The sequence below is a fragment of the Rhipicephalus sanguineus genome, chromosome 1 (genome assembly GCF_013339695.2).
Source record: "Rhipicephalus sanguineus isolate Rsan-2018 chromosome 1, BIME_Rsan_1.4, whole genome shotgun sequence".
Taxonomy (NCBI): Eukaryota; Metazoa; Arthropoda; class Arachnida; order Ixodida; family Ixodidae; genus Rhipicephalus; species Rhipicephalus sanguineus.
Genome location: NC_051176.1, coordinates 81,281,666 through 81,292,030, shown reverse-complemented (window position 1 = coordinate 81,292,030; position 10,365 = coordinate 81,281,666). Strand labels below are relative to the sequence as shown.

Below are 10,365 nucleotides of genomic sequence, written 5' to 3'. Positions count from 1 at the left end.
ACATCTGCCAAACAACAATAGACATTGTGCAAGCTCTCATATACTAATGTACTATAAACAATCAACTACATCTGTGAGGATACGTTTCACTTTCGTGTTATACTAATTTCTATGACGGAGGGATCAGCCATCTTTCTTTAAGAGTGAGTAAACAGAACACCATGGCCGGACTAGAGGGAAACTCAACGAGCGTCGTGTCTCCCGTCTAGACAGTCCGCAATTTTTATCGGGGCCAGCATAAGCGGGGAACGCGGTGTTACAGAGGCAGGCGCGCGTCGCAAAGCTATATTTATTATGTATGTATGTTACAAGCGAGGCAGAGGCTTGGGCTAAGGTCGCCACCTCCCGGTGTGTTAATGCATTGACAAGCACTTCTAATGGAATCACGCCGAATGGGACGGACGCGTAGCAACCACACGTTGCAGGAGCTAATCGCGAAGGCCACGGTCATGACGCATTAGGTCACTTTACCGCTCCCTTTGGCGGTATCGTCCCCCCGACCAAGAGCACTGCGAGAGATATACAAGGCGCGTTTGGGAAGCCCCCACAGTGTGTATGGTGGCGCAGTGGATAGCATGCCCGGCATCCGCTGTCGCGGACCAAGAGGTCGCGGGTTTGACTCCCGTTGATGGACCTTTTTACTTTTATTTGCCATCTGATCGTGCGCGATCTTTTCGACGTGGTTTCCGTAACGAAATACGTCACTGAAGTCTTGGTGGACCCAGGCAATAAAACACTTTCGTGTGAAAAAAAGCAACAGGAGTGCAAGGAAAGTTTATTTTAGATGCGTAGTTGTTACGGGCGCTGGCCGTTGACTGGCTCAGAGCCTTCAGACATCGGAGAAACAGGACGGTCAAGGAGCTGCGACCAACGCTGCTGGATGCTACCGAAGGCTTCTCCAAAGATCTCCATGAAGTAGGGAAGCTCCTCTATAATCCGATCGTAGTACGCTTCCAAGGCGGGGTAATTGTCGATGTCCACGAAGCCGTTCTGAAAACAAGTGAGGAAACTATGAGGCGGCGCCGAAAATCAATCTCGCTCAGGCCGCTATTGTATAAAGCAAACATTGTCAGATTATAGCATTTCTGTACCTGAAGGATATGTTCACCCCCAGAGCAAATCCAGCAAAAAAATGGGACAATGAATTGCGTGTGTAACGCAAGGCAGGGCAAGTTACAGTAGCACGTCACTCAAGTCATTAGCGAACACAAATAGTGCAGCGCCTGAAAGTATAAAAAAATTGGGCACCAGGTAGGAATCGCACTCGGCAAAACCGGAAAAATGGCGCACTAAAGCAAATTTGTCAACCGTTGAGACATTGCTCCACCTATACGGCTGCATAACTTAGAACACCAGCTCTGCAACACGTCTTGTGTTACAGTGCCGTGAAGCAGAATTTGTCCCCGGGAAAAGAAAGGGTGAAAAGAGTGTCAAAGCAAATACTCGACGTAAAGTGAAGAGGCTAATGCTTACTGTCAAAGCGACCGTCAGGTTGGCGATGATGCACAGATCGGCGAGAGTGAGACTGTCGCCAACTGCGAACGGTCCTTCGATGAGATGCTCTAAGCCCTGAACGACGGTACGATTGAACAAGGCCTTTTCCTCCTCCGTGGGTTTTCTGTCCTCGCAGAAGACTTGGCGCTGCAATGAAAAAGGAAAGCAGCAACATTTCAGTACAGAATTTGAATATGTTTTATGCAGAATATGTGCTGCATAATGGAATTATAGTCTGGAACGCATAATGCTGCGACTTGATTTGTCTGAAGTTTTGGGGGGCACATAGCGAAAAGCCATGTAGGGGGCAGGCTGCACAAGCTCCTTAGACAATGAAGCCTGGCTCTTCTCTAATATCCATGCGAATGTGTGTGCCGAGGTCGCAAGCAAATATCACTAATGTGAATGCTTGTGCGCAAGTGGCTAATTCATGCGTAAATTACCCGAGAAGGCCACGGAAAGGCCTCGTACATAAGGGTTCCGTACTGAGAAATATTATCAAAGTATAAAAAGTCACGAGAAATCGCAAAACCTTTCTAATCCAGCAAGAACCGACAAGATCATCCGCCACCCCGCTAAACACCTCACTAATAGACATGCCAATTTTGAACGAGACAGGGCAAAAAGCTCGTTACGAGGAAATTACGGTGTCGGTGTCGTTGGTTGAGAGCGGAAAATCATCTTGTATAAAATAAATAATAACAAAATCTTAGGTTCAAGTTAGAATCGAACCCATGCAGTCTGCGTGGCAAGCAGGTGTTCTACCACAGAGCCACTCCATTGCTTGGAACTGCACTGAAGTTAACTTTAATGCTTCACAAATATACGCGTCCTGTCTACAGGTGTCACAGTACGAGATGTAATCACGCAGTAAAACGGGGTACAAGCTTATATTGCCATCGGGTGTCACACCATGTGAACTGCATAACGAGTTGGTTGTTTAAGGCCGGCCACCCATTACAAAAGGAACACACATTACTGCACGTACTCCCTTACGAACATGTAGTGGGTGCATCGCAACTACGGAAAAGTATCACGCGCGTAATTGCTGCTGGTTTAAAACATGCCACCCATTACAAAGGGCATGCACATTAGTGCGCGCATTCTCTTACACACACGTAGTGGGTACATCGTTGTCGTAAAAGTGCTGTTGAAGAAGGCGGAATCTTTTACCTTTACTATAGCTATGTCGAGTGTGCGTGTGCGCACGCGCGCGAGACCGGGCGGCTGAACATAATGACAAGAGAAACAGAGCCCGATGAGGATGGGTCCGGATATCGCTATCGTGTTCAATTCTTAAAGACGAACCTTAAGCGTCCCCCCAAAATTGTCTTCATAATGTAGTAGGCTTCCTTTTGTGAATGCGGGCGATAGAACATATGTGCTGCTGCGAGAAGTTTAGGCTCAAGCCCAAAGACTGCAAATTGACGTTAGTGGGCAGTTCACGCGTGAAAGCACATAATGTTGCCAGAATAGTGCACGAATTTCACACACTGGGTTAGCGGGGGTCTTAGGTCAGCTTTCACACACTAAGAAGTCGTCAACATAACGAAATAATCTTGGACACCTTTGAGTGGTCGAGTACCTCAGGGAATTCTCCGTATAAGGTGGCTGAAAAGTGTTGCACAGAACTGGCGCGATGCAACCCAATGCAAATCAAGTTTAAATGTAAAGATAATATTCAGGTGAAGGCTTACCAGGATATACCGGATGTGGCAGTAAGCATGTGCAGTGCTCACATACTAAAACGTGACAATTTAGGGCTAATTTACGTACTTTTGCGCCCACCACCACTTCGTTACAGAATGGGGTCATTCACTTACATCAAAGCCAGCATTACCTACAGCGGCCACATTTGTAGCTCCATGACGCGTTTATCTACATAGCAACTGAGGGCACCAGTCAGTACACCAAAAGTGTTAATGTTGCATTTCAATCCCTGAGAGCAGTGTGAACTAGGCCAGCTACAAGTATTACGAAGAGTCCCACGACCAGCGAATTTGCCCGTAACCGTGGTAATCGCAGTTACAGGAAACGCATCGCACTTACTGATAGCGCATACCATACAACGTGCCCGTCAGCCTGGAATAGAGGGTCAATGCAACAGCTATGGTTAGGAGTGAAGCGAAGATTTTGCGAATCCTGCGCGCCGTAGAAAAATTCCGCGACAGAGACAATGAAATCTAACATAATACAAATGTCGGTCCCGTGGTAGTGCGGAAACGGGGACACATGCTGCCACGCGCACAAATCAACGAAATATTGGTTCATTTAGGTAAGAACCGAGCCTATTCCGCAACTTTCTAGGTATATAGCTGTTGCGAGAACATATTCGGCACTTACGCAAAATTCCACAAAGTGAGGCCGAATAGTACTGGCGATGGTGGCCAGGATCTGGTCGATACGGGCGCGCTTCTTCGGGCAGTCCGGGTACAACTGTGACGTAGGGGCGTACTTGCGGAGCAGGTAATAGGCGATGGCAGCGCTGTGAAAGAAGCGTGTGCATAGGGTACGAGAAAGATATTTATGTACTGTACACTGCAGAAGGCTGGGAAGAGTACGGCATTGAATCACCTAATGTCGAACACACGACAGTACTGTACGATACATAGAAAAGGAGGAGGATAGTGAACGACGTTTGCCATCACCACTTACCCCCTACGTAGCGAATTGCACAGAGATTTAGTAGGTACTACTTCAGACGTAACTAATTAGCACAAAAAGGACGACGAACAAGGTGAAGAAAAACGTGGCCTGTCTGTTTAGCGTGCCGTCCTGTGTTTGCTTCGCCTTATCCGTTGTCCTTTTTTTTGCACTAATTAGTTCCAACGTGCCCAACTCGCATCTCTAATGCTATTAGGTACTAAACCAAAATAAAGTGGAAGCACACAGTCGCTCTTTCAGTTGCGCCTGTGACGCACTCTTTTGCACCCTAGTAGCATGGCTAAGTAAGGAAGAAGAGGTGGAGAACGTAAGGCAGGCAAGAAATGTCGTGCGAGCTCTTTTTAGTGGTCAGTTTGGTTCGTTCTGCAGATGCTAATTGGTATTTGACACCGAAGTGACAACATTGCGTCAAGTCTACGGTAAATCGCAGCGCGAGATATTTTAGCAGTCCACTTGCAAGATACGAATGCGGCCTATGCCCTCGCAGTAGGTTTACTTGATACAAATGTTTGAAGGAGGGCTAGAGAAGCGTGTAGAAATTTATAACGACATGGGGACACGACTAGCTTTATGCTGTGGCTAGATGCTTTTGTCAAGAGCATTTTGGGAATCAGTGGAAATACAACGTCAGAGCCAGTAGAGCGTACGTGATGATCGTGCGGACCCTTCTACGCTTGCGCAAGGTTTGCTGTCGTACCTCTCGTGCACAATAAATCCATTATCTTCCAGCGTGGGCACCTTCCCGAAGGGGTTAAGCTGCAAGGAAAACAAAAGGGTCAAAGAGCAGCAATGATTCGGTAAGCAAGTAAAAAAAAAGTTTCGCCGCAAGGGCGAAGCAATGAATGCGATAGCAAGAAACTAATGCTATACGAAGTGAGGCTCGCCAATGGATACTCTCAGTTTGAAAAGCGCTCCTGTTGCAAAGGAGGCCGAAGCAGCGAAGGAAACTAGAGTGCTTCAAGTGTCGAGCTGTGACACTTCATAGTTCGCGCTCATCTTGTTTGTTCGTTTAGCGGCGTCCCTTGAGCTCGAGTGACTTTCGTACGCTCCGTAACATGAGCGCGGACATCACGGTGAAAGCTTGAAACATTCCTCTTCGCCTCACCACTAGAAAACCGCGCGAGCAGACAGCGGAAGGGCAAGGTCCTCCCTGCGCAAATATAAGAAGAGGCGAGCGAACTCGCCGACGACTTTTAAATGCGTCCTTCGCGCCATCTCGCTGGTAATGAAGAAACGCACATAAGCGCCTGCCGTCTCCGAGTCCGTCCAGCGGTAAAGGGTGTGTATATAACGCTCGCCGTTAGCTACGTGGAGGATTTGCGTTGCGTGGCGTAGTGGTTAGCGCCACTCGCTGCGGAGCAAGAGATCCCTGGTTCGATTCCGCGCTTAGGAAGCATTTTTCTGAATTATTTTTCTTTGGGGCTTTATATATATATATATATATATATATATACACGCACACATATATACGGTGCATGGCGACGGCAAAATCCAGCCGAGACCGTCCATATAATTGCTATCGCAATAAAAGTACGCCAAGTTCACATAGTGCAAAAATATCGTTTGAAGAGAAGTACTTTGGCGCGTACAAATAATACTGAAAGAGTTAGCGCCAGCTAGCGTGTATAAAGCGCACGACGGAGTTGGACAGTTTTTCACCTGGAAACTCCTTTTATGAGCACTGTTTCACATCGAAAATCGGTGGCACGCTTCGGTAGCAGTCGTATCCATATCTATCAACGCCGCTGGGCGTCGCGTTTGCGAGCAATTGTGCACTCGCGCTACAAGTCGTGTTCCGTATAAAGTCGCACTTCGGTAACATCGCCCCGCGCATCGTATGTTCTACGCGGGAGTAAAAGCGCGCGAGCGCAGGGGCGAACGCGGGGATGAAACAGAAAGCAGAGATGAAACACGTCGCCTATCTCTGTCGCAAGAAGGGCGCATGCTATCGCATCGCCCCGTGTGCGACGCCTGCCGTCGACGGCTCCTCAAGCAGAAAAGAAACGCTAGAAGCTAGACGTACAACCTTTTCCACAACATTGAGCAATGCTTCATCACATGTGTCAGTGGCTTACAATGGTGATATTTACAGTATGAGCATGCGAAGAAACGCCCTCAAATGTATACGTTATCTTGCTATTTTGCTATGCGCGGAAACACGGAGGGGAAAAAAATCGCCAGGCCTGCGCGGAAAGCGCAGCACAGTCACAGCGAAAGCTGGAAGAGCGGCATTACTAGAGCCCGTTATAAACTCTCTTGTGGCTACTTATACAAGTACATAAGCAACGCACCCACTACGCCACAAATCATAATTTTTGGGAAGTTGGGCTGCACCCACCACGACATTATTCGTTATTCTGTGGAGAAGCGAGGTACCATCTGTAAGCCATTATGTGTACTTTGTTGATGCGACGGTTGATGACGATGAAGAATTATGGCTGAGCCCTTTGTAATGGGTTGGAAGCGTTAAACAACCCACTAGTTTCGTAATGCATATTGTGTGACGCCCGGCCGTTATTTAACTGTCCCACCACGTTTTATAACATACGTTAACCGGAGAGCGAGAGAGAGGGAATTAACTTTATTGAGAGCCTGAGGAAATGAATCGTGAGAGCCTTATGGGCTTCCTTGGCAACCAATAGAAGTGCACTTGCGGGGAACGCACTACGCTGTAAGTCATCATAATTTTTATGAAGTAGGGAAGCAGCCGCTAGCAATTTTTCGTCATTCTGCGGAGAACCGTGGTACTGGCTAAACACCTGTAAGGCATTATGTGCACATTGTTGAGGCTGTGGCTAATGACGATGAAGAATTATCACAGAGGCCTTTGTAATGGGTTGGAAGCATTCAACAACCCACTCGTTGCGCAATTCGCATTGTGTGACTCCCGGTTACAGAATTCGCGTTTGTGTGACGCCTGGTTGTTATTTTCCTCTTCTACTACACTACATTACATATGTTAATGTGTTCCTTCCGGACATGAAGCCTGTATAGGGTCTTTTTTAAACGCAGTTTCATGCACCGGCATGGCCCTGAGGTAGAACACTGGGCTCCCACGCAGAGGGCCCAGGTTCGAACCTCGTTGCATTGTGGAATTTTTTTTCTTATTTCCTTTATTTTCTTATTTCGTGCAATAGCGGTTACGGACACCGGCGGCGGACAAGTACGGCGCCAAAAAACGGCCGTTGAAATGATCTCGTAACAGCTTTCGCTGTAAAAGCATCACAAGGACGCTAGTCTTGCGTACGTTACAACACGTGGGTCTTATTTCATGAATGGGACCACGCAGATAGCCGACAAGCAGCTAAGGTGATATTCGCCCGAGAATGTTAGGCGTGCGCATAGCCGTACTTTCGGCGGTGCGACAGGCTCTCGCCGTTTTTTGCGATACTACAAATTCGAAATTCTGTACACGCCCACTGCATAATGCATGAACCGATTCAAACAAGTGCATGGTCGTTCTTCGCACCGTGGTGACAGTGATAAACGAACTACTAACGGTGTCCAACTGGACGATAAGTGCTGCACCTACTAAGGTGTAGAGGAATATATACTAGACCCAACAAAAAAAGTATCATGTTCGGTAATACACTCCAAACGGACTGCAAGAAAGCCGACTGCTGCCCTATAGGCCACTCACATAAGCATCGAAGAAAATCCGCAACATGCGGAGAGCAAGTTAAAATTGTAGTATCCTGGTATTGCACCAGTTCGAGTGGAACAAGAACCACTGACAGTTTGCCTTCCAAACAAGGTCATGCAGGACGAAGCAAAGATGCAACAGGACATTCGGCGAGCAAGGCTGTAGTTACAGAAATTGGCGTCGTTAGTATAAATGAGCACACGTAGGCAAGCTGACACTGGTCTATACTGAGTGAACCTCGGGCGTAATGTGTTGTACAATGACAGTTCGTACAACTTTTGAGTTACAGCCACCACCAATGGAGTTTGCCTATGGCTTGGCAACTGCTGACCCGAAGGTCGCGGGATCGAATCCCGGCCGCGTCGGCTGAATTTTCGATGGAGGCGAAAATGTTTGAGGCCCGTGTACTTAGATTTAGGTGCACGTTAAAGAACCCCCAGGTGGTCGAAATTTCCGGAGCCCTCAACTACGGCGTCTCTCATAATCATATCTTGGTTTTGGGACGTTAAACCCCAGATATTATTACTATTATGTCTTGGCAAGGTCTAAACTACGACATTTGCAATATGCCGTAAATGCTGTCCGACATGGTAATAAGTAGGGTTTTTTTTTTGATACAGCGATATTTTCCAAAAATGCGTCGTCTTAAAGTCAGAAACTAAAAGATTAAACCACATAATACTGACCTGCGTTTTCCTCGAGTTTCTTTCGTTTGCCGAGTGCAGTCAGCACGTTCATAGAAAATATGATGTTATTCCCAAAAGCTCAGGTAGCAAATTTACCATGAACGTGCTGGCATTGAGCGCACCAGAATCAGTCGAGGAATGGCAGTAAGAAAACGTGCGCGTCATTACGCTTGATGCATGCGAAAATTTGCTCCGGATCTAGGACATAATTAGTTGAACCCTGTAGTAGTGCTGCTGACCGAAGGTTCCTACGTATACGAGGGTTCACATCGGACGCGAGAAATAAAATTGAGAAGAAAAAACTACGCCAGTAGCGGTGACAGACCTTCACGTAATCCTCGGAGAGGTGCTCGTTCTTAGAGAAATCCAGATTCTTCACGCATAGCTTCACGTCGAGGTGCTTCGCCACCGAACGGACGAACCCACACGTGGGACTTGTCGGGACGCTGTACAGACTGGCGGACATTGCGGATGAACAAAGTAAGAGAATGTACTACCTTCGCACACCACGTCCGGGAAGTGAACTGTTAAGGAAAGATGCCGCGCGCACACCTTTTAATAGGAGGCGTGAGGGGGCGTATTCAGCGCTTATGATGGTCGATGCGCACGTCGCCAATCTAGCTGGCCTAGAGCGGGTGTGCGATATGGGCGGCCCCTAGCTGTACTGGATAATACGCTGAACTTTGGAAGACGTCGTCGTACCCTATCATATGTGAAGTGACACAGCTGTTACTGAGGTTGTCAACGTGGTGACAACAATACGGTTCGATAATTACAGCGAACTGCCTACAGGAAAAACTCGCTTACGTCATCGAGGCTGGCGTTTTGTTATGCAGCAGTCAAAGTGAAATGCTGCTCTTTATCTCAGTACATTTTTTTTTATCCTGAAGCGCAGTGAAAGATGCGAGTAGTACAATTAAGTGTTTTCTTTCGCCACCGACAATATTTTGAATATAACCCTCATCATGTAGGAAAATTACTCCTTGATCCAGATTACTATCAGCGGCGGACATTGTATGCAGTAGAAATATAAATAGTATAAATAATATAAAATATAAATAATATAAAATATAAATTTGCTAACTATCAAAGTTTTTTTAATTACCTGTGGGCCAATTCCTACAGAGGCATGTTGCCACTCATGAATTGCAGCCGCTGACTTCGAAACTCGTATCGATCTTGAACGCATGTCTGACGGATAGCGCCTATTTCGAGCTGTGCGTTCCTAAATGTGACAAAATGCGTTGGTGTTCTAGTTACAGTGAAACCTCGGTGATACGATCACAGCTCATACGAATTTCGGGGTGATACAAATTTATCGTTGGTCCCGGCCAAGGCCCGTTGGCCTCAATGTAAGGGAGTATACGCAAGGTCTATCCAAATAGGTCGCGAAGCTTCGGGCGAAAAGCGGTTCAGATCCTATTGTCAGCGACATCAGCATGGGGAGTTATGGGAGTAGCGATTGAAGCGCGACTAGGTGTGGTGGGAACAAACACTAATAACAAAAAACCTAATTTCATTCAACAACAAAATAATATACCGAGATTTATTTCAGAATAACATTTATTTAGATCCAGTGTACAAAGAATTCATGAAAATATATATGCATTATCAAAAATCTTCTTATTAGCGCCCTCTAAAGAATGACACATGCCATTGCTCTGCGACGCAGTCCTTGTAGTGTTCGGAAAGGCGCGCGTAAAGTTCGTCTGCGGCGACACGCCCCCTCAGGTGTTCTGGTGTTTCGCACTTGCATGCGTTCTGTCAATTATTTGGTGAGAATTTGATTTTTGTGTGCGCGAAGTTGCGATGTGCGTTTCATCATTGGTGAACGTGTTGGATACGGTGTTCAACGGACAACGGCACGAGGCGGCTAAC

General features: G+C 46.9%; 1 protein-coding gene across 1 annotated transcript; it reads right to left on the bottom strand.

The window, feature by feature from the left end:
- Positions 1 to 768: 768 nt before the first annotated feature.
- Positions 769 to 9,009, bottom strand: LOC119393382 (glutathione S-transferase 1-1). Its single transcript, XM_037660358.2, has 5 exons — positions 8,813 to 9,009; positions 4,856 to 4,914; positions 3,838 to 3,979; positions 1,474 to 1,641; positions 769 to 990 (listed from the first exon to the last, which is right to left on the bottom strand). Exons 1-5 carry the CDS (start codon positions 8,951 to 8,953, stop codon positions 796 to 798), a joined length of 705 nt encoding a protein of 234 aa, XP_037516286.1. The 5' UTR covers positions 8,954 to 9,009; the 3' UTR covers positions 769 to 795.
- Positions 9,010 to 10,365: the final 1,356 nt, after the last annotated feature.